Genomic DNA, 25,132 nt, shown 5'->3' on the forward strand with positions numbered 1-25,132 from the left:
TTTTCAGATCACACTGTGCCATTACAATACATTACATGCCTCACGGTGCCATTGCCTACCTCACTGTGACGTTATACATGCCTCACTGTGCCATTAGTAACATGCCTCACTGTGCCATTAGTAACATGCCTCACTGTGCCATTAGTAACATGCCTCACTGTGCCATTAGTAACATGCCTCACTGTGCCCTTAGTAACATGCCTCACTGTGCCATTCCATTCCCTGCCTCGACGATCTCCCTACCTGCTCCTGTTTGCAGAGTATGTCAGACGGCGGGCATCCATGATTCAAAAGCCGCGCCTCCTCCTCAGGCTGTTCCGTGATAGGCGGAACACTCATTTTCCCAGCAGAGCCTCTGTTCAGTGTTCCGACTATCACGGATGTCCTCTCGTCTGAGGCTGAGGATGAGAAGGCCTCCGTGATAGGCGGAACACTGAACAGAGGCTCTGCTGGGAAAATGAGTGCTCCGCCTATCACGGAACAGCCTGGAGGAGGAGGCGCGGCTTTTGAATCATGGATGGCCGCCGTCTGACAGACAGGTACCTGGCGTATAAGAACGACCCCCGACTTTTGGGGCATTATTTTACATGCAAAAGGTTGTCTTATACGCCGGAAAATACGGTATGTGATACGGGATCAGCGCAATTCCTGTGCGGGTTACCGCATCACATGTCACTTGTAGGCAATTCACACTGCGGGTGTCAATATACTACATTTCTGTTCATTATTTGAAATGCCCTTTAAGTATTAACTGATAAAGGGGACACAGCAATAGCAATAAAAGTGTTCTTCCTATTCTCACTTGATAATACACTGATATGTGTCTCCACTTTGTTAGATAAAACCACAGGTTAAATCTACGTATTCAGCCTATTGCAATGCTTTTATCATCCTCGGAATATCTTCCAATAAATACAGTGCCTTTCTTTCTCCTAGAACAGAGATGGATATGAGGACCTGCCATATAATTTTACTGAAGAGGAACATCTCCTGCCTCTGTTACACAAAGAAAGAAAATTGAATGAGACAGCCAGAACCAGCGCACAGATTAACAGGGGTGTAATGGCCAAAAGATTCCCTCTATTATCTAACACTCCGGAAGATGAAAGAATTCCACAATTATTTATCCATATTCAAACTCTCAGGGCTGGAGAAGTTTTTGTAAGTATAACGATTTTTTCCCTATGAATAGTTAGGAGTTTAGGCCTCATTCACACCACAATGCAGTGTGCAGTACAGCTGAACTCCAGGAAGAGCAAATATTGGCCCAGATTCACAGAGAGCAAGGCGCACATTACGCCGCCGCAGAGCAAACACCGTACGCCACGCCAACGTAGCGCGGAGAGGCAAGCATTGCATTCAGCAAGCCAGTGCTCCGAACGCTGCGCCAGAGTGGCGTAGGTTTCGAAAGCGCACGCCGTCGTAGGTGGAAGTAGGCGTGACCCCATGCAAATGATGGGCCGAGTGCCAGACAGGTACGTACCTGTGCATGTCTGTTGCCGGGTTGCACGTCATTTATGCTGAATAACTTTACGCCGGACGTACAACTTACGCGCATCTCGCGTAGCATGCGCCGGGCTCACGCGCGTTCGTGAATCAGCGTATTTCCCTCATTTGCATGTTTGAATGGCTAATCAATGGGAGCATCAACATGCGCCCAGCCCATATGTGCGCCCACCCTACGCCGGCGTGTGCAAGCTACGTCGGCGGGGTGTAGCCTGTTTTTAGGCGCATGCTGGTTCGTGGGTCTGCCGCACACATACGCCGGCGCACATTGGCACTTACGTCGGCGTAACGTGTTATACGTCGGCGTAAGTGCTTTGTGAATCTGGGCCATTGTCTATATACAAGAGTCATGTGAATTCTTTGTTGAATATTGGTGTGCTTTGTGTTCCAGATCTGTGCAGTAATCCAATGTGAACCTTTACCTCTGTGCAGAAACATCCTGTAATTAAGACCGGTCACTCCTGCTCTCTCTCCTTGTGCAGGGTGACTGGTCTTGTCTCCACCCCCTCCTGTAGTTTTCTGCAGGCAGCCTACAGTGGATGGAGTTGCTAGGCCCCTCCTACAGCCCTGTACTGTATATTTTTGTTGACAATTATTTAATGTAGCACACATACAGTGCCTTGAAAAAGTATTCATACCCCCTTGAATTTTTTCACTTTTTATCATGTTGCAATTGCAACCAAAAACGTAAATGTATTTTATTGGGATTTTATGTGATAGACCAACACAAAGTGCCACATACAGTAATTGTGAAGTGGAAGGAAAATGATAAATGGTTTTCATTTATTTTTTACAAATAAATATGAAAAGTGTGGGGTTCATTTGTATTCAGCCCTCCTGTGTCAATAATTTGTAGAACCTCCTTTCACTGCAATTACAGCTACAAGTCTTTTTAGGGATGTCTCTACAAGCTTTGCACATCTAGAGAGTGACATGTTTGCCCATTCTTCTTTGCAAAATAGCTCAAGCTTTGTCAGGTTGGATGGAGAGCGTCTGTGAATAGCAATTTTCAAGTCTTGCCACAGATTCTCAATTGGATTTAGGTCTGGACTTTGACTGGGCCATTCTAACACATGAATATGCCTTGATATAAACCATTCCTTTGTAGCTCTGGCTGTACTACGCCCCAGACTCAAGTCTTTTGCAGACTCTGTAGTCATCAGAAAAAAGAAGCAGCTGACAGCTCCATACAATCAAAAGTATTTATTGTAAAGCCTTCACAGTGAGTACAGACAGCGGTACAGACAGCGGCAGAAGAGTTTCAACAATAAGCCTTTTTCACAGCTCCATCTTTTGCAGACTCTAATGCCGCGTACACACGACTGTTTTTTGGGTTGTAAAAAATGACATTTTTAATGGTGTAGAAAAAAACGAAGATTTTTCAACCCGATCGTTAAAACGGCCTTGCCTACACACGATCGTGAAAAAAAAATGCTCTAGCAAAGCGCGGTGACGTACAACACAGCACTATAAAGGGGAAGTTCCATTCGGATGACACCACCCTTGGGGCTGCTTTTGCTGATTTTGTGTTAGTACTGTAAAAGACTATTCGCGCTTTTCTGTCTGTTACAGCGTGATGAATGTGCTTACTCCATTACGAAAGCTAGTTTTACCAGAACGAGCGCTCCCGTCTCATAACTTGCTCCTGAGCATGCACGTTTTTTTCACGTCGTTAAAGCCCACACACGACCATTTTTTACGCCATTAAAAACGTCGTGAAAAATTAGAGCATGTTCTAAATTTGTAATGCCCATTTTTTACATCGTGAAAAATGCTCTGGAGCCCACACACGGTAGTTTTTAATGACATAAAAAAAAAATTCATTTTTTACAACCGGAAAAACGGTCGTGTGTACGCGGCATCACAGGTTTTCTTCTAATGCCGAGTACACACTGTCGGAATTTCCGACAAGAAAAGTTTGATGTAAGCTTTTGGTCGGAAATTCCGACCGTGTGTAGGCTCATTTGGACTTTTTCTGTCGGAATTTCCGACAACAAAAATTTGAGAGCCGGTTCTCAATTTTTCCGACAAGAAAAGTTCTTGTCGTAAATTCCGATCGTCTGTATGCAATTCCGACGCACAAAAAAACACGCATGCTCGGAATCAAGTCGAAGCATGCTCAGAAGCATTGAACTTAATTTTTCTCGGCTCGTCGTAGTGTTGTACGTCACCACGTTCTTGGCGGTCGGAATTTTGTGTGACCGTGTGTATGCAACACAAACTTGAGCCAACATTCCATCGGAAAAAAATCCACGTTTTCTTGTCGGAATTTCGGATCATGTGTACGCGGCATTAGATTATCCTGTATTTGGGTCCATCCATCTTCCTATCAACTCTGACCAGCTTGCCCGTCCCTGCTTAAGAAAAGCATCCCTACAGCATAATGCTGCCACTACCATGTTTCACAGTGGGGATGGTGTGTTCAGGGTGATGTGCAGTGTTAGTTTTCTGCCACACATAGGCTCGGATTCACAAAGCACCTACGCCGACGTATCTCGAGATACGCCGCGTAAATAAGCGCCGTCGTATCTATGCGCCGGACTCTGTAACCAAGATACGCCTGAAAATAGGCTTCATCCGACCGACGTAACTTTCCTACGCCGGCGTATCGTGGGCGCATATTTACGCTGGCCGCAAGTGGCGCTCCCATTGATTTCCTATTCAAATATGGAAATGAGGGAGATACGTCGATTCACAAACGTACTTGCGTCCGGTGCATAATATACGCGGTTTGCGTAAGTCGTACGTCCGGCGTAAAGTTATTCCCCATATAGGAGGCGCAACCCATGCTAAGGTATGGACCAGGGAACACAGCCGTCGTATTTTACGTCGTTTACGTAGTACGTGAATAGGGCTAGGCGTAGGTTACGTTCACGTCGTAGGCAGTGATCCGTCGTATCTTAGGGAGTAGTTCCGACGTGATTCTGAGCATGCGCACTGGGATACGTCCATGGGACGGCGCATGCGCCGTTCGTTTTAAGTACTTGTATGGCACTCGGCCCATCATTTGCATGGGGTCACGCCTCATTAGCATGGCTCACGCCCACTTCCACCTACGACGGCTTACGCCGAGGGAACCCAGCGCAGTTTGGGAGGCAAGTGCTTTGTGAATTTGGTGCTTGCCTCTCTGCGCTACACCGGCATAAATATGCGCCAGTGTATGTGAATCCGGCCCATTGAGTTTTGCTTTTAGGTCAAAAAGTTCAATTTTGGTCTCATCTGACCAGAGCACCTTCTTCCACATGTTTTCTGTGTCCCCCACATGGCTTCTCACAAACTGCAAACTAGACTTTTTTTGGCTTTCTCTCAACAATATCTTTCTTCCTGCCATTCTTTTATGAAGCACAGATTTGTGGAGAGCACGACTAATAGTTGTCCTGTGGACAGATTCTCCCACCTGAGCTGTGGATCTCTGCAGCTCCTCCAGAGTTCCCATGGGCCTCTTGGCTGCTTCTCTGATTAATGCTCTCCTTGCCCGGCCTGTCAGTTTAGGTGGATGGCCATGTCTTGGTAGGTTTGCAGTTGTGCCATACTCTTTCCATTTTCAGAAGATGAATTGAGATGCTCAAAGCTTGGGATATTTTGTATAACCTAACCCTGCTTTAAACTTCTCCCCAACTTTATCCCTGACCTGTCTGGTGTGTTCCTTGGCCTTCATGATGCTGTTTGTTCACTAAGGTTACCTAACAAAACTTCTAGAGCTTCACAGAACAGTTATATTTATATTGAGATTAAATTAGACACAGGTGGACTTTATTTACTAATTAGGTGACCTCTGAAGGCAATGGGTTCCCCCTTATTTTAGTTACATAAATAAAATACATTTATGTTTTTGGTTAGTAACATGACAAAATGTGGAAAATTTCAAGGGGGTATGAATACTTTTTCAATGCACTGTAAACAATGCATCACTGTGCATTTCCTTAACACATGTTATTGTATGAATAGGCCTTTACTGTACTCAAGAATTCTCCATATCATTTTGAAATTGTAAAGCAGGAACCAGATGTAACTGATAATCAGTTTTTGTTTTTACAGCTATGTATATGCACTGTATATGCCATATGACTATTTTTCGATGGTTTGTCTTATACATTCCTGCAGAGATTTATCATACTTACCGTTATGCTCCTGATGAAGCGTTTTTCAACGCGAAACATGTTGAGTAAAAGCGAGTAAAAGCAACCTCCATCAATCTGCATATTCAACCCAGTTCCAAGGATCTAAGAGTTTGTGTATAATTCTGGTGCTGTATGATTCTTGTTTGATTAGCATACATGCATTAGTATCAACTTTTATGACATTTCTCCTATGTATGTACTGTGATAAATATGCCGATACTATATTATCATGTTCACAAAGTTTTTTGTATATCATTTCTTGTTTTGTAAAATTTTCTATTTTTATGAATAAATTTACCCATAGTGGGGGTTATCCACAAAGCCGCGGCGCAACGTAACTTTTCTGATTTAAGTTACTCCGCCGCAAAATTCCCAAGTTAGGTGCCGATCCACAAAGCACTTACCTGGAATTTTGCGGCGTGGTAAGTTAAATCCGTCCGGCGCAAGGCGTTCCTATTCAAATGGGCGAGTCCCATTTAAATTAGGCGCGCTCCCGCGCCGGACGTACTGCGCATGCTCCGTCGGGTAAATTACCCGACGTGCATTGCGCTAACTGACGTCGCTCCGACGTCATTTGCTTAGACGTTAACGTAAATGGCGTCCAGCGCCATTCACGGACGTCTTACGCAAACGACGTAGAATTTAAAATTCGACGCGGGAACGACGGCCATACTTAACATGGCTTAAGACAACTAGGGCTTAGCCCTAGTTTTACGCGGCGGAACTCGACGTAAACGACGTAGATTTAGAGCGACGGGCCCGTTGGAACGTTCGTGGATCGCCGTAACTGGTCATTTGCATATTCTACGCCGGCCGCAATGGCCTCGCCACCTAGCGGCCGGCCTAGAATTGCATCCTTAAGATCCGACAGTGTAATTCAATTACACATGTCGGATCTTCGTCCTAACTATGGGAAACTGAGTCTGTGGATCAGTTCCATAGTTAGGACCAGGGATACGACGGAGTAACAGCAGTTACTCCGCCGTATCTCTTTTGAGGATCTGGCCCAGTATTTTTACTATACTTACCTGTACCACCTAAAGTCCATTTCATTAGCCCAGTTTAATTTCCAGTTACACAATAATAATTTTGCACCAGAAATTAAGGAAATGCTGTGGAGATCCGCAAGGGTGTAGAAACTCTGTTCACTTACACCAACATCATTACAATGCTTCTGGATAGGAACATCAATTGGACAACCTTCTGGGTTCAGTGTTGTCTTTTCACTTTCCCATGAATATAGTCAGCAGTTGAGATGTGTTGGTGTGGATGGTGGAATCCGTTGATTTGAGCCGTGTATGGAGGCTTTTACTTTTTGATTCCTGTGTTCTATTACATGGCTCTGTCATAATGATAAGGGATGGTAATGGTCATTTGGGGATCATGTCGACATTTGTTGCATTGATTTAGTCATTTTATCTGTCTACAGAAACCTAACCAATGCGGAGAGAGGCAAATGATTGATTCCATCCATCCATCTCAATGACACATCCTTCTAATAAAAATTATTTTTCACTCTAGGAATTCTGCAAACAGTCATTCTCTCATCAGTATTTACAGCTTGTGATCTAATATACAAAAAGAGAATGTCTCGAAATAAATACGCCTGGGCGAGGATCTGTCAATATAAAAAAGAACTTATGTATACAGCATGTAGTGCAACGTGCAAAGTTGTAAAGGTTTATGTTATTTCTTCTGCTTGGTAGGAAAGTCCCCAAATGTCTGGAAACGTATGGTGATTCTCTTCGTCTCTGCCCCCTACCCACCTCTGAGCACTGTCTCTTGGCTCCACCCCCATCCACCTCCCAGTACCGGCCCTTTAGCGACGAGCGATCGCTCGTCACTCTGCTGCCCCTCCCCTCCATCCTCGGTGAGGGAACCAGGAAGTGAAGCGCTCCGGCTTCACTGCCCGGTTCCCTACGGCACATGCGCGAGTCGCGCTACGCCTGCCGATTGGCTCCCGCTGTGTACTAGGAGCCGAGTGTTCCCAGAACACAACGGGGGGGGGACGGGACGGGAGGTGACGTCATGCCCGTAGTCTGCCTGAGACTGTGTGGCCGGAAGTGGGTGCAAATACCTGTCTTTAGACAGGTATCTGCACCTCCCTCCCCCCCTGAAAGGTTTCAAATGTGACACCGGAGGGGGGGAGGGTTCCGATCAGCAGGAGTTCTACTTTAGGGTGGAGCTCCGCTTCAAAGGAATAAGGAAAAAAAAAAAGATGAAATAAACCTGGTCCCATGACCCATCAAAGTCACGTGACTGCCTTCTCCTCCAATCAGAGAGCTCTGCTGCAGCGTTACGTTGAGAAAACTCCATAGGATGTCATAAACTTCCTACTGCGGCCTGAATTTTAAATTTAAAACTCAGTTTTAAATTGGCGCCATGGTGCGTTATGCAACTTGTATGTTCTCAAGCTGTAATCCTTTCAAGGTTTTCATCAGGCCTGCCGGCTTACTTCCTGCGCCGCCCGTCGCTATTTTTAATATGACAGATCCTCTTGAACCTCCTTGGACACAATGGCCCAGATTCTCAAAAGAGATACGACGGCGCATCTCTAGATACGCCGTTGTAGCTCTGCGTAGCGCCGTCGTATCTATGCGACTGATTCTTAGAATCAGTTACGAATAGATATTCATTAGATCCGACAGGCATAAGTCTCTTGCACCGTCGGATCTTAACTGCAATTTTTTGCCCGCTAGGTGGCGCTTCCTCCGATTTCCCCGTTGATTATGCAAATTAGCTAGATACGCAAATTCCCAAACGTACGAGCGGCCGACACAGTAAAGTTACGATGTTTACGTTAGGCTTTTCCCGGCGTAAAGTTGCCCCTGGGTATATGAGGTGCAGCCAATGTTAAGTATGGCCATCGTTCCCGCGTCGAAAATTTAAAAATTTACGTCGTTTGTGTAAGTCGTCCGTGAATGGGGCTGGACGTCATTTACGTTCACGTCAAAACCAATGACGTCCTTGCGACGTCATTTGGAGCAATGCACTCTGGGATATTTTAGGGACGGCACATGCGCAGTTCGTTCGGCGCGGGGATGCGCTTCATTTGAATTTGAATTCCGCCGGGTGATTTACGCTACGCCGCCGCAACTTTACAGGCAAGTGCTTTGTGAATAAAGCACTTGCCTGAAAAACTTGCGGCGGCGTAATGTAAATGAGATACATTACACCGATCTCTGTGAATCTGCCCCAATGAGATTACATCTATTTAAAATGCCGTCTACAATATAGAATTGAAATGTAGTTAAGACATCTTTCTGTTCCATTTTCTTCAGGGCAGACACTTGTATAATATAATGCAGCCAAATAAAGATTAGTAAGTTGGATATAAATTAGCCGGCTCGGCGTGAGTGCGGTCTGATGTGCAGTTTCCAATTAAAGGCAGTTATTGCGCCTTCATTGTGGGTTTTTGGAATATTTTATCCCTGATCTTTAACTTTGCTATGACTAGATAATTATAATTGTGCGTGTCCATTAAATTGCATCAGTCTGCATGTGTGACTTCGAGATACTTTTATCACAAGACGGAGCATGATTAAAGGATGAGCCAGATATGGATGTTTTGGAAATTTTCTTTACCTTACAGTGCCCTCGTGATGTAGTTTGGAGAAAATTTGCAATCACTGAAAATAGAACTTTCTACCCAACCAAGGAAGAACTAATTGCCTTTACAATGGTTTGACATTAGAACTTTGTTACTTACTTTAAAATGAATTGAAATATATCTAAAAATATTTTTGCCTTTAAAGTATAACGTATGGCAAAACTTTTTGTTTGAGTTTTGCATAGAGTGGAGAGGGATTAGAACACTGGTCAGTTTTATTATTGCTGTCTGTGTCCCAATTAGGGAGATTTACCCTCTCTATTTGTCCCAGTGACAATTATCAAGGAGAGTAAAATTGAAAGAAAATGATGAATTATGAAGTGTCACCAGAACAGGAACAGAGGGGAAATCTCACCAAAAGTGGAAGTGAATCAAAAATTTGGGGTTGTCACTAGAAAAGGAATAGAGGGGAAATATTTTGATCGAGACACTAGTTCTGGTGACAACCATGGATTCCCTCACTTTGGGGTATTTCTTATCACTTCATGTTGTGGCTATGCTACAGGATGTGGGGGGACATCTCCCTAATAGGACATGGGTTATAACTTTCCCAGAAAACAGGAAATGGTGCAAAAGATACATTTTTTTTTAGTGCCGCTAACTACTTGCCCAAGTGTTAAATATATTGCAGAATATAACGTTTGGGTAGTTCACGTAGGGTGAAGCAGTCCATTTAGATAAACATACATTTGATACATTTATAGCAGCACCTCAGAGCAGAGGTTTACTTCATGCATGGTTTACCTTTGCAAATACCAGTTGAGCCTGTATATATATTAAACCCCTTTAATATACTGCATATTTATACAGTATCATAGGCATGCGCACAGGGTGTGCCAGGTGTGCCCAGGCACACCCTAATCACCCTGTGCAAAACAGATTCCCTCTGCTGCCCTGGCTCCCATCTTTCCCCCTGCAGCGCTGCCAGCTTCCCTCCTCTCCTATCGGCTGTTGCTGCTGGGATGTTTTAGGAGTGGGAAAGCGGCCAGTAAATATGTAATTTACTGGCCCCTTCCCTTTCTGAATGAACACCGTGAGCGATGGGTAGTATGTGTTTGGGCTTTGGGGTGCACACCCTAATGCAATAGGCTGCGCACCTATGTACAGTACAGGCATACCCCACTTTTAAGTACACAATGGGACCAGAGCATGTATGTAAAACGAAAATGTACTTAAAGTGAAACAATATATTTTTTCACTTCTAGGGTGTAGTAGGGGGTCAGGGGCTGTAGTGGGGGTGTCAGGAGCTGTAGTTGAGGTCTCAGGGTCTGTATTGGGGGTGTCAGGGGCACACTGGAACAGGACGGGCTATGCTCTCTGAGCTTTAGCTCCTTCTACTGTGGCTGCAAAATGTCTGTACAGTACTTGTAAAGCACTTTACATACACTTGCGGGTATGTCCTTACTCGCGAGTGTATGTAAAGTGAGTGTACTTAAAGCGGGGTATGCCTGTATACATATACTGTATATGTGTATATATACTGTATATTAGGTATGGTCATTAGTGTTTTTGTTAATGTAGCTCACCCCCTCAGGAGCTGCAAGTATACTGTGAGTTGCCCACCCTGCACAACTAGGCACACCAAATTTCCACAGGCACTCAGAGAACAGCCCGTGACTTTTTTTTTTATTGAAGGATAATAACATGGATAGGGAGTGGAGATTATGGGATGCCCACTTGACTTCTGAACAACTTCAGGGTCAACTTTTCCTATATACAGTCCTATATACAGTCTCTTAGTACACTCCACTCCTTCCTCCGGCACAGAAATCCCAGCTGGCACACTGTATAGGCGGTCCCCTAGTTACAAACATCCGACTTGCAAACGACTCCTACTTACAAACGGTGGGAGACAACAGGAAGTGGAAGGGAAATCTACCCCTAGGAAGGTAAATTCACTCCTGTAAGAGTTATTATAGGAAAAACAACAACAACCCGAAATTTTCAAGATCCCAATTTTCATTGGGACAGAAAGTGAGGTGAAATCTTCTGAACAGGGGCACATACAGCAAAACAAATGTTACAGGGGTGATAACCCTTCCCTATGCTATCCAAAAAGCATAAAAATTGTTTTTTTTTTGGATGGAGCTACACTTAGAAAATGGACCTGTTCCGACTTACAAACAGATTCAACTTAAGAACAAATCTACAGACCCCATTTTGTTTGTAACCCGGGGACCGCCTGTACTGATCTGACAAAGCACTCAGTCAGATTAGAGCAAAAGCCTGTTCAGTGTCCAGCTTTCATCACTCCCATGGTTACTGATCCCAGCACCAACTCTTCAGGCACTGCCAACCTGCCTGGCTGCAGCTGCCCCTTTCACTAGCCCTCCAGGCTAACTTCTCGCTACAGCCCATCAGGCTGACACTCACCAGCCCACCCAGCTGTCTCTCAGGAGATCTCCTGGATGTGCTGACCTGCTGTCCTCTCACTTGCTCTTGTGCTTTCAGAAAGGGTTTCCTCCTTGTTTTGTAGGGGGAATCTTCCAGCACCCGAGCCCCAGGCCAGAGGTCACCCCCCCAGACTAGGGGGCACCCTCAAGTGCCACCGACAGCCTCCTCAGCGCTCCATCTCCATCTTATACCCGACTGCCCTGCTGGCATGGCTAATGTCTATTTATGAGTTTACCTGCCCCTTTCCAGACCCTTTCTGCTGGGGATTGGTCGGGGATCTCATAAATATGCATGGCAGCCCCTCCTTACTCCCACCCTACAGTTCTGGAAGTTTATACAAACGAGGGGGGGGGGATGTAAGAGAGAGCTGACCCCCCAACCCCTGACCCAGATTCACAACCCAGGTCTGACTCACGGACAAACCAATTTGCCTACTTTAACAACAAACCTATTTGCATGTAGCACACTAGAGGGTACTACAAACAGGGCATTTAATAAAAAATAAAGGCGAGGAAAAGGGAACAAACTTGGAAGGGGCTATTCACAAATAAGTAGTAGTATCAAGAATAGACGTTTTTCTCAAAAAAAAAAACATATATATATCACACATGTACTATATTATCAAAAGTATTGGGACACCTGCCTTTACATGTAATGAACTTAAATGGCATCCCACTATCTATCTGTACATTCTATCAGCAGGGGGTTATGAGTCTGCTGGCAGTACTTTTCAAAAGAGTCACTGGTAGGAGGAACCCCTCCAAGTTAGTAGAGTAGTAGCAGGATACTAAACCTCACGCAAAGTTCTTCATCAGGAGAGGAACATCCAACTGGTACAGGTCAGGGGGTTAAGCCGGCCAAGTCCGTAAGCAAAGAACAACAAAGGCAGCAATATTCTCCTTGCTGTTAATGTAAATTACCTGTGAGCTGAACCATTCACATCAGTCCCTTCACAGGTCGAACTGAGGGTTAGGCAATCTACTCAGGTTGCCGTCAGCTCCTCTGACACCAACAGAGTGGCTCTTTGTGGGCTGTCCATCTTTAGCAACCACCACACTGTCTTTGTACATAGTTCTCCCCAGTCACTATTCCTGCTGATTGTCCTAAAACCGGGTCCAAGCTTGTTGACAATGCGCTCCCCGCAAGGGTTTAGGGATATGCATGTACTCCCACACCATGTCACACTCTGACTCTCCCTGGGAGTCCTCAATGACATCCATGATGTTTGAAGGGACATAGGGATAGTCCAGACCTCACTCCAGAGCTGTTCTCCGCTGTACCTCCTGTTGAAACCTTGAAAACCTTGGCCCGGGGCTTTCCTTTCCCAGGGAGAATACAGGCTTTGGGTAACCTCACTACCCACTGCCTGTACTCAGCTGCTTTGGTCTGGGTGGTAGAGGGTCTCAAACTGACTGGAACCTGCACGGTTACTTTGGTCCCTTCATATGAACCTGGCGCATCCATCCCCTCGGACAGTACTTCCACCTTCTCCTGAGAGTGCTCCCACTCCTCTTCTGAGTTGCTATGGGATGACCACTCCTCCGATTCCTCATCTAAGGGCCTAAATTGGTTGGGTTGAAGGAGAGAGTGGGCATGTTCTGAAACATGTCATGCTCACACTAACGTCACTTTTGGTTGCCTGTACAGGGTGTGCCATTTATATGGATCCCCCCTAATAAAATGGGAATGGTTGGTGATATTAACTTCCTGTTTGTGGCACATTAGTATATGTAAGGGCGGAAACTTTTCAAGATGGGTGGTGACCATGGCGGCCATTTTGAAGTCGGCCATTTTGAATCTAACTTTTGTTTTTGGTGTATCCATATAAATGCTGGTCCTGACAGCACGGCTCTCCATCTTGAATCAGAGAAAAATAACACAAGATTACAGCGCTCAGGGTGTTCATTGAGGATAATCAACATGAGAAATGGATGCAAGGGTGTAATGACAGCAGCATTTCATGAAATAATATTAAATATTAAAGTCCATATAAGTGAGTACAAGAGTCCATGCCGATAAGATGTATTCACCAGGCAGATATCAACAGGTAACCAAGGGCTGCTCTCCAAGAGTGAAGTCAACTCGAGCATACATAAGAAAAGAAAGACAGGAGAAGCGCCTCCAAGTTATCTGGTTTAATTGTAATAACAGGTGCAGGTATCCAACACTTACATTTAAAATAACAGGTTTTATTTTAAATGTAAGTGTTGGACACCTGCACCTGTTATTACAATTAAACCAGATAACTTGGAGGTGCTTCTCCTGTCTTTCTTTTCTTTTGGATCAGAGAAACAGTGTTTACCACCGCTGGTCGACTGGAACTTCCACCTGTGGCTGTCTTTACTCCCAGGAGTCATCCCGCTGGACGTTATGGATTTATTGATATGCCTGTTTTTCACTTCCATCTTGAAAGTGTTTTTAACCCTTTCTTGTCATTAAAGTGTTTTATTACTGCACTTAGAAGCGCCTTCTTCTCTGCTTTGGCCCAATTTCTGCCTGCAGTCTGGGTGAACCCAAGTCTATGGCCCTAACACTGCCACTCCCCTCAGGCTCACCTGAGGACGCATCGCCCTCCTGCACTGGCTCCTTCCAGGTGGGGTCGGCAGAGTGTACAGGTGCAGCCAGCATTACAGGGATAGTGTCTCGTTCCTGCTGGGCAGTACTTACAGGTACCAGCTCCCCTCGCTGCAGGCTGAGGCAGACTTCTAGCTTTCTTCCCCCAATGTCACTTGTCTTCGCAGGGAAGTCACCAGCCTCAGACGCAACCCTGCCTTTAGCAGTCACTTTAATGCCCGCTCTGGCCTTTCCGGGACTTCCGAGGCTGTTCAATGCAGAGACCTGACCGCAGATCCACACTGTAGTTGAGTGGCTCCTGCTCACTCAGTGTTAGCCAGGTGAGTGACTCCTCAAAATGCCTACACCGGATTCCAGGCACTGACCACCGTGATCGGTCTTCTGCATCCAGGGCACAGTAGACACATCCCCTCCGTCCCCACGATCATAATGAGGGCAAATTCCCCTCAATGCTCCAACTGGACACCGGTGTCTCCTCCTGCATGTCAGGCAAGCAGGTCAAAGCTGGGTACACCTGTGCTCTGTCTGCCATCTTTCTCCTCTCTGCTGCCAGCAGGGCACACTGGGTCTCCTTGGGGCGTGGCTTTAAGTTATTCAATGCATATCAAATTTGGCTTGGGCATTTAGGCACCAATGAACTCTCATCATAAAAGATTAAGAGAAAGGGCTGCTGCAAAATGAAAGAAACACAGTTTGGCTTCATAATAACCTCCAATTGGTTAAAAAACTTAACAATGCTAGCCTACTAATATATTTTTGAGTAGAATAATTGCAAATAAGAGACTTCAAGACTAAAGTAAAATTATAAAGTTTCTGGGTCATTTCCATTCTCTAACTGTACTGAAATAACCATTCCAGGGAGTCTGTACAATAATAGTGTCTTGTTACACTAGATAAGTAGATAGTCATCAGTGCTTTCTATGTGTAATAAAATAGATGTTAGAGAAGGAATTGGATAGCACCGCAGTTCGGAGACCTTATCGTAGAATAAAAAGCTGCTGGGCAAAGTTGATGCAGATAGGGAGGAAAAAAAAGTGAGGGTGTTAAAATTTTGTATCTGATCTGTTTGTGCCCTGTGTTCATATTTGGGTTGTAAGCGGAAATCAATGTTTGGAAATACTCAGCCTCGACTTTCAGATGCTTATCTGGCGGTCTATTCAATTGATCTTTCACATATTAAAAGAGAGCCCTGAAATTAAAACAAACTCCTGGGTCCAGCAAGTGTCTGCAAAACCACAGTGTCTGTGGTTCTCTTTCATCTGTACATTTTGAGGACCTAAGGACATATTTATGAACTACTGTAGACATTCCCTGCAAGTGTATCTTCATGGTGCATGTGTTTTGAATTACATTTATTCATCTACAGCAGTGGTCTCCAAATTGCAGCCTTTTTCTTGCCTTTATCCTGCCTGTGGGGCACAATCATCTCACACAAGGCACCTCCCACTGACACCAACAATGAGGCATCATTCCTTCCACTGACACCATTGATGGGGCACTATTCCTTCCACTGACATCAATAATGGGGCATTATTTCTCCAACTGATATAAACAGGGCCGTTTGAAGGAATTTGGGGGCCCCAAGCAAAATGGACATAGAGGCCCCCCAACCCCCCTGAACGCACACAAAGCCTACAGGAACTGCAGCATAGCGATACAGTTTAAGTTCACCCACACTCAAAGACTGGTGCCCCCATCACAGACTGGTGCCCCCATCAAAGACTGGTGCCCCATCACAAACTGCCCCCCATCACAGACTGTTGCCCCCATCACAGACTGACCCCCCATCACAGACTGACCCCCCATCACAGACTGACCCCCCATCACAGACTGACCCCCCCCCCCATCACAGACTGGTGCCCCATCACAGACTGACCCCCCATCACACTGGTACCCCCATCATAGACTGACCCCACATCACAGAATGACCCCCCCTTCAGTTTAGACCCCATTTAGTGCATACCCCCACCTTCAGTTTAGCCCCATTCAGTGCAGATCCCTGCTTCAGTGTACCCCCTTCAGTGCAATTTCCCGCTTCAGGATACCCCCCTTCAGTGCAGATCCCCCACCTTCAGTTTAGCTCCATTCAGTGCAGATCCCTGCTTCAGGGTACCCCCCTTCAGTGCAGATCCCCGCTTCAGGGTACCCCCTTCAGTGCAGATCCCCACCTTCAGTTTAGCCCCCCTTCAGTGCAGATCCCCCCTTTAGGGTACCCCCCTTCAGTGCAGAACCCCCTTTAGGGTACCCCCCTTCAGTGTAGACCCCCACCTTCAGTTTAGCCCCCCTTCAGTGCAGACACCCACCTTCAGTTTAGCCTCCTTCAGTCCAGATCCCCCCTTTAGGGTACCCCCCTTCAGTTTAGCCCCCCTTCAGTGCAGACACCCACCTTCAGTTTACCCCAATCAGTGCAGGACCCCCCCCCCCCCATTCAGTACCTCAGATCAGCGCGGCGACCACGGCGGCACATGCACAGCAGGTGAGGTCCCCCTCCACTGTGTACACATAACAGAGGAGGGGGAGGCGTCTTCTCTCTGCATGGCTTCATGTGTGATATCCGGGATGGGATCGCTCAGGCACACAGCGGCGGCCGCGAGGGGGAGGATGGTTGTTGCAGCGGTGTGTCACCCTGCACACGGCACCCCCCCCTTCCATCGATTCGCCTCGCCCCTGCAGTCTACCGTCTGCCTGATATCAGGCGCCGGGCGGAAATCGCTCAGACACACCTGCGCCATGAGAGGAGGGGATGGTTCGTGCAGCGGTGTGTCACCATGCACTCAGCACAGCCCCCCCCCCCACCCCCATCGCCACTATAGCTTGCCTCTCCCTGCGTGCCTGTGCCTTGCAGCGCTGTCATTGACATAATCGCGGAGGGGGTGCGGTGTGAACATAGCAGCAGGCAGACAGACAAGCCAGCTTGGGGGCCCCTTTCTAGCTCGGGGCCCCAAGCAATTGCTTGGTTTGCCTGTCCTGTTGCGACGGGCCTGGATATAAATGATGGAATGTTATTGCCCCCACGGACACCAATGATGGAACATTATTCCTTCCACTGAAACCTAAGATGGAGAACTATTCCTTTCACCGACACCAAAAATGTGTAACTTGGGGCATTTTCTACTCCCACTGGACCTTCTGAAGGCTGAGGGACAGTAAACTGGCCCTTTGTTTAGAACGTTTGGTGACCCCTGATTTACAGTGACTGTTTAATGTTAGGAAATGTATGTGTAGCAAAGTCCCGGGTCTCTTTAGGCCCAATAATTATCTCCAGAGTTAGGGAGAGCTGACATCCTTCAGTGTAGAGTGGGTTACGAGGCATGGTGGGTGTAATGCAAGAAGAACAGGTGGGCGCCAGACACTTTTTGAATGCAAAGAGATTTATTGTCTCTTAAACAGAACTGTTGGAGAGAGGGTTGGGGCCAGGACGCCCTTAGGTAGATTAATTGGCAGACTTCGAGACTTCTATAGGTAGACAGGTGAAGGGCTCCAGCCGGACACCACTTCTGTGGCAACAATCTTGTAGCCATTACTAACGATAAAGGTATTCAACTCGCAATGGCCTTGTTTTATCTGATGTCACCAGATACCTGGCCACCTAGTGACAGAAGAGAAGTGCAGAAATTCCAGAATAAGGGCAAAATCAATTGATCTCCTACCAATTGACCAAGGCAACTATCACTTGGCAAATAAATTTGGTAGCAACCCTGCCTAAACATCAGGGTGCTACATATGCAAGGGAAAAAACATGGGGCCAGATTCAGAAAGAGATACAACGGTGTATCTCCTGATACGCCGTCGTATCTCTGAGTGCGCTCGGTCGTATCTATGCGCCTGATTCAGAGAATCAGTTACGCATAGATATCCCTAAGATCCGACAGGTGTAAGTGTCTTACACCGTCGTATCTTAGGCTGCATATTTACGCTGGCCGCTAGGTGTCGCTTCCGTTTGTTTACGCGAGGAATATGCAAATTACTATTTACGTCGATTCAGAAACGAACGACCGCCAGGCGCTTTTTTTTTAAGTAGTTTGCGTTTGGCTTTTTCTGGTGTAAAGTTACCCCTGCTATATGAGGGGTATGTGCGGCGTATTCTATGTTAAGTATGGCCGTCGTTCCCGCGCCGAGTTTTGAAATGTTTACGTTGTTTGCATAAGTCGTTCGCGAATACGGCTGGACGTAATTTACGTTCACGTCGAAAGCAATGACGTTTTGCGGCGGATTTTCGAGCATGCGCACTGGGATGTTTTCACGAACGGCGCATGCGGCCTTTAAAAAAAAACGTAAAATACGTGGGGTCAAGCCAAATTTAAATAAAACACGCCCCCAACATCCCTATTTGAATTAGGCGGGTTTACGCCAGCCCACATATACGTTACGCCGCCGTAACTTAGGGCGCAAGTTCTTTCTGAATACGGAACTTGCGCCCAAAATTACAGCGGCGTAGCGTATCTAGGATACGTTACGCCAGCCGGACAGATACGCTCAGGTATCTGAATCCGGCCCATGCACATTTCCACTTGCTTTATCCTTTTAACCTCTATAAGTACAGAAAAATACCTAATATATATTGTATGTACTGCAATTTGTGCTACCATTAGCTTATTATAAATACAACTATAATCACATGTAAAAAAAAACACCCCACTCAAAAAAGTTTATTTTTTATTTTTTACAATTTCATACATTTTTTCAAGCCCCTACGTTAATCTGCCTGCAACCGCATAAAATGCATACAACGAACTTGGTGGCATCACAGTGGTTCTGCTTTTTTAGAGTTAAGTCAATTGAAAGGGAGGTGACATATTGCCTCGCAACCGTCTGAAAATCAATCCACTATAGATTCCTTTTCAAAATGGCAGCAAGGACTGCCAGACGTGAGTATGAGCATCAAATGAGACATCAGGGGTCTATTAGTCCTCTGATGCCTCCTCTGTCTGCACTGAATGCGGATTGCTGCACAGTGCCCTGATCTGTAGTTAGTCTGGTCATCGAACTAAGGGTGTGACAGCTCTGATCCAAAATGAATCAGAACTGAGAGCTTTCAGGTTCAATGTAGACCTCCTCCAAACTTCCAATTTCCATCCTAAACAGAGCTATCAGCACTTAAAGGCTCACAGAGGAGCCCGCTGAGTGCTGGGACCAGAAGGGGGTAAAGGAATAGGGCACCTGTATTGCTGCCTGAATCACTTCTGCTAAACATAGAAAAGTCGGTTGATAATATCAGCAGCCACCAGGTTCCAGGCACCCATGTAAGTCATCTTGTGGATGATCCAGCTCTGGATGTGTCTATAATTTTGTCATTAATTTACTTAATAAATGTCTTGGTTGTATGTTTGCACCGTAATCTTTCTTTAGAAAGATTGTTCAGCAATCTGATCATGTCTGACCCAGCAGCCCAATCTTTAATGTCTACATTTAAGGCCTCGAAGAAAGAAGTCTTTTCACTTAGGAGTCAGAGAGAATTGAAAGAGATTGAAAACTAAGGACACATACCTGCAATATCCCATACCTCCCAACTGTCCCTGATTTCGAGGTACTGTCCCTGATTTGGAACAAAGTCCCTCTTGTCCCTCTTTCCTCCTCATTTGTCCCTCATTTTGGTCTGTTCTATATAATTGTATATAAAATGCACTATTTATGTTTTAAAAAGTGTTTCCCGGTGCTAAACCTTTCATCCAAATTCTAAATTGCTGCATTTGTAAACTTCAAAAGCCAATATAAAGGAATAGAAGTGGTAAAAATAAAGCACTTATAGAATACTCCTTTAAGGGGGCGTGACAGGTTGTGTGTCATATGCCTACATACATTTTCTAATAGGCGTCCCTCATTCCAATCTCAAAAAGTTGGGAGGTATGGTATCCATGGGCCAGATCCACAAAAACCTGACGTAACTTAAAAAATCCAATTTAAGTTACACTGCCTTAAAGTTTCTACCTAAGTGCCTGATCCACAAAGCACTTATCTAGAAATTTCAGGCTGTGTAACTAAAATTCCGCCGGCGCAAGGCGTTCCTATTCAAATGGGGCGAGTCCCATTTAAATGAGGCGCGCTCCCGCGCCGGCCGTACTGCGCATGCGCGAAGTTATGTTACGCCGAGTTTTGAGGATCGCGACGGCTTAAAGTTGCGTCGGGGAAAAAAAAATGACAGCGGCATGCATTCCTGAGGGAGAACTCCATGCCAATTTTCAAAGTAAAAACCGGCATGGGTTCCCCCCCCAGGAGCATACCAGGCCCTTAGGTCTGGCATGGGTTGTAAGGAGACCCCCCCACGCCGAAAAATTGACGTAGGGGGTCCCCCTACAATCCATACCAGACCCGTATCCAAAGCACGCTACCCGGCCGGCCAGGAAAGGAGTGGGGACGAGCGAGCGCCCCCCCCCTCCTGAGCCGTGCCAGGCCGCGTGCCCTCAACATGGGGGGGTTGGGTGCTCTGGGGCAGGGGGGCGCACTGCGGGCCCCCCCACCCCAGAGCATCCTGTCCCCATGTTGATGAGGACAGGACCTCTTCCCGACAACCCTTGCCATTGGTTGTCGGGGTCTGCGGGCGGAGGCTTATCGGAATCTGGGAGTCCCCTTTAATAAGGGGGTCCCCAGATACCGGCCCCCCACCCTAAGTGAATGGATATGGGGTACATCGTACCCCTATCCATTCACCTGTAGGCAAAAAGTAAAATGTAGTAAACACACAACACAAGACTTTTTAAAATATTTTATTATTCTGCTCCGGAGGCCCCCCCGTCTTCGTTATTAGCTCAATTAGCAGGGGGGGCTTCTTCTTCCGCTCTCCGGGGGTCTTCTCCGCTCTCCGGGGGTCTTCTCCGCTCTCCGGGGGGGCTTCTTCCATCTTCTCCCCTCTTCCGCTCTTGACTCGGCGAACCCCGGTTCTTCTGCAGCTCTCCGGTGCCTTCTTCTTCAGCGCTGGCTGCCTGCTATGTTTGTGTGTTAGCTCGATTTCAAACAGGCAGCCGGCGCGGTCTTCTGTGGCGTCAGGGTCTTCTGGTCTTCTGTTCTTCCGATGTTGCCTCGTCGCCTGTTGTCGCTGTAATGATGGAAGCGCGCCTTGCATCCCATTTATATAGGCATCACCGTCCCATCATGCTCCGGTAGGTACCCACGTGGTGGGTGCACGTGGGTAGGCACCCACCACGTGGGTACCTGCCGGAGCATGATGGGACGGTGATGCCTATATAAATGTGATGCAAGGCGCGCTTCCATCATTACAGCGACAAGAGGCGACGAGGCAACATCGGAAGAACAGAAGACCAGAAGACCCTGACGCCACAGAAGACCGCGCCGGCTGCCTGTTTGAAATCGAGCTAACACACAAACATAGCAGGCAGCCAGCGCTGAAGAAGAAGGCACCGGAGAGCTGCAGAAGAACCGGGGTTCGCCGAGTCAACAGCGGAAGAGGGGAGAAGATGGAAGAAGCCCCCCGGAGTCCGGAGAAGCCCCCCCCGGAGAGCGGAGAAGACCCCCGGAGAGCAGAGAAGACCCCCGGAGAGTGGAAGAAGAAGCCCCCCCTGGTAATTGAGCTAATAACGAAGACAGGGGGGGCGTCCGGAGCAGAATAATAAAATATTTTAAAAATCCTTGTGTTGTGTGTTTATTAACTTTTACTTTTTGCCTCCAGGTGAATGGATAGGGGTACGATGTACCCCATATCCATTCACTTAGGGTGGGGGGCCGGTATCTGGGGGCCCCCTTATTTGAGGGGACTCCCAGATTCCGATAAGCCTCCGCCCGCAGACCCCGACAACCAATGGCAAGGGTTGTCGGGAAGAGGTCCTGTCCTCATCAACATGGGGACAGGGTGCTCTGGGGTGGGGGGGCCCGCAGTGCGCCCCCCTGCCCCAGAGCACCCAACCCCCCCATGTTGAGGGCATGCGGCCTGGCACGGCTCAGGAGGGGGGGGGGCGCTCGCTCGTCCCCACTCCCTTCCTGGCCGGCCGGGTAGCGTGCTTTGGATACGGGTCTGGTATGGATTGTAGGGGGACCCCCTACGTCGATTTTTCGGCGTAGGGGGGGTCCCCTTACAACCCATACCAGACCTAAGGGCCTGGTATGCTCCTGGGGGGGAACCCATGCCGGTTTTGTTTTTACAAATTGCCGTGGAGTTCTCCCTCGGGAAAGCATACCAAATGCCGTCGCTGGAATGGGCCTTTACAAGGTGTGACTAACTTTACACTTTGTAAAACGAGCCCTAATTTTACACTTGCAAAATAACACTTACGGCGCAAAAAGGAAGCTAGAAAGCTTTGTGGATCGCCTTAAGTGCTAATTTGCATACTAGCAACGGCATTTCGACTCGAAATGCTCCCAGCGGCGGATGCGGTACTGCATCCTAAAATTAGGCAGTGTAATTCAATTACACATGCCGGATCTTCTGTCTAACTTTGGAAAAAGCCTTTTGAGGATCGTTTCCAAAGTTACACACAGACTGAACAGCAGTTAAGTCGGAGTATCTCTTTTGAGGATCTGGCCCCATATACCCAAGTACAAGACTCTACCCCAAAGCCATATTCTATGAATGCCTATAGGCCTGGATATGTTATCCTACATTTCATTTGACAGAAGGCCCACAGTGCTTATATGCTGGCAGGGAGGATTCTGATGGGGGTGAAGAGCAGAGTGATGGACAGCTGAACTCACCAGTCAACAAAATTACAATACTGCTAATATAAAGAGCTTTAAAGGGAAATTTCTAGTAATTTTGAGTGAGTGAGTGAGTAACTTGTATAGCGCTGCAAATGCGAACGAAATCACCTCAAGGCGCTTTTTCCAGCCAGTCTATGCCTTGTGTCTTCAGAAACGGTGGGTCTTAAAGTGGAGTTCCACCCATAAATATAACATTACATCAGTAGTTTTAAAAAAATGTCATTAGTCCTTTAAGAATTTTTTTTTTTTTTAGATGCCTTCAAAGTGTTGTTGCTAGGCAGAATAGTTAATCTTCCCTCTTCCTGCACCTAGGTGCTTAAGCTTCCTAACCTACACCGCACAGACTCCTGGGAATGTAGTGGGTGTAACTTTCCAGGAGTCTGTGCACTCCACAGTCTCGATGAATCATGTGACTTGGACAGTACAGGTGCTGAAACCTGATCTGAAACCTATTACACTGCTTGTGCAGCACTGAGCATGTGCGAGATCTGCAAGGCTGAAATCCAGGAAGTCATACAGTAAGCTTGTGTATTACAAGGGTATTTATATTTAAAAAGTGAAATTGTGGCCGGAACTCCGCTTTAAGCTTCTTTCTGAAGGCCAGATGTTTTTTTTCCATGGGGATGTCTGTGGGGAGAGCGTTCCATAGACATGGTCCTTGAACTGCAAATCTTCATTCTCCCTTTGATTTGTAGCGGGTCTTGGGGATGTGGAGGAGGTTTTGGTTAGTTGATCGGAGGGGGCGGCTCAGGGTGTAGTGCTTTATTTTCTCGCATAGGTATTGCAAAGCGTTTCCTTGTGTGCATTTGTGAGTGAGGCAGAGGGTCTTGAAAGTGACCCGATACTTCACGGCCAGCCAATGGAGGTTCCTCATGGACGGGGTGATCGATTCCCAGTTTTTTTTTCCCGTTACCAGTCTGGTTGCTGTGTTCTGGACGACTTGTAGACGTGAAATTTGGTATTTGGGAAGTCCAAGGTAGAGAGAGTTCACGTAGTCGAGTCAGGAATTGATGATTGTTCCAACTACTACTGCTGTGTCCTCTTCTGGGATGAAGGGGACGAGTCTACGCAGCAGGCTAAGAAGACAGTGATATCTGCTGACTACTGATCCTATCTGTGCTTCCATAGTCATGTCTGAGTCAAAGATGACTCCAAGGCTTTTGATTTTGGTGCATGGGGTGATGGTTTGTCTAAGGATGGTGGGTGGTGTGCATGTTGTGCTAGGGTTTTTCTTTCGGTTTGCGTGGAGGAAGAGAAGTTCTGTTTTGGATCCATTAAGTTTGAGGGAGCTCTTCGTCATCCAATCGTCAATCAATGATGGGCAGTTTTCTAGTGCGTGGTATTGGTCTTTTTTTGTTGGTGATGCGAAGATAAAGTTAGGTGTCATCAGCGTAGGAGTGATAAAGCAGGTCCTGTTTGCTGATGATTTTGAGGAGTGAGCGGAGGTAGATGTTAAAAAGCACGGGCGATAGGGGTGATCCTTAAGGGACTTCTTTTAGAGCTGGTCTCCAGATTGGACCAATGTAACCATGTATAAACCATACCTGTGGGATCTCACAGGGGGTTGACTACGTAGTATGGACACTATTCATAGAAAGCTTTGCATGTTCTCAATGAATGCAAAGTACTCTCTGATTAGAGAGGTGGAGTGGTAACATGACACTTTCAACTTCATACACTCATAGAATCAGATTGGATTATGGAAGCCACTCGGAATGGGACTTGACAGCTAGAGGAGACCACTGGAGTAGTGATTTCCAGCTTCCAGAAGCATCGCCCAGGTATAGTATATACATAGTTACATTGATCCAAGCTGGTATAGGTATAAAATATCATACCTGGCATTCTTCTTTAATGCAACTCTGTAGTTATTGTTGCATCAGTATATGTATTGTTTTGAATGCGGGCAGAGTGGGTATCTGGGTATGACTTGGTTCCATTGCAGTGCCCATGTGCAGGTTTTCAGTTCATTTAATGTTTTATTTTTGCTGTTGGCTTAAGTCAATGGTCTTTTTTTTCAACTTGACTATATAACCAGAAGGACACTTTGCTTTCCCCCAATCCCTTCTAGACTATACTTAATGACATGTTGTATGGGTGTATGTTCTTACAATTGTCTTTCATTTGTAATCAAAAATTCTTCAATAAAATCCACTGAACAAGAAAGAGAAAGAAAGATAGCATCTGGTGAAAGTTGTTTTTATGTTTCCAGTGTTCGGACCGCTCTAATAAAAGTCCAGGTTTGTTAAGAAGGAAGAGAACTTGTTGACCTCATTAC

General features: G+C 46.5%; 1 protein-coding gene across 1 annotated transcript in view; it reads left to right on the plus strand.

Annotated features, from left to right (window-relative positions):
- Positions 1-25,132, plus strand: part of LOC120928974 (cyclic nucleotide-binding domain-containing protein 2-like) — a 387,861-nt gene that overhangs the window by 324,440 nt on the left and 38,289 nt on the right. The window contains exon 13 of the mRNA XM_040340130.1: positions 937-1,161. Within this exon, the coding sequence (XP_040196064.1) occupies positions 937-1,161 (225 nt within the window). The remainder of the gene's footprint in view (positions 1-936; positions 1,162-25,132) is intronic.

This window comes from Rana temporaria, chromosome 2 (genome assembly GCF_905171775.1).
Source record: "Rana temporaria chromosome 2, aRanTem1.1, whole genome shotgun sequence".
NCBI lineage: Eukaryota > Metazoa > Chordata > Amphibia > Anura > Ranidae > Rana > Rana temporaria.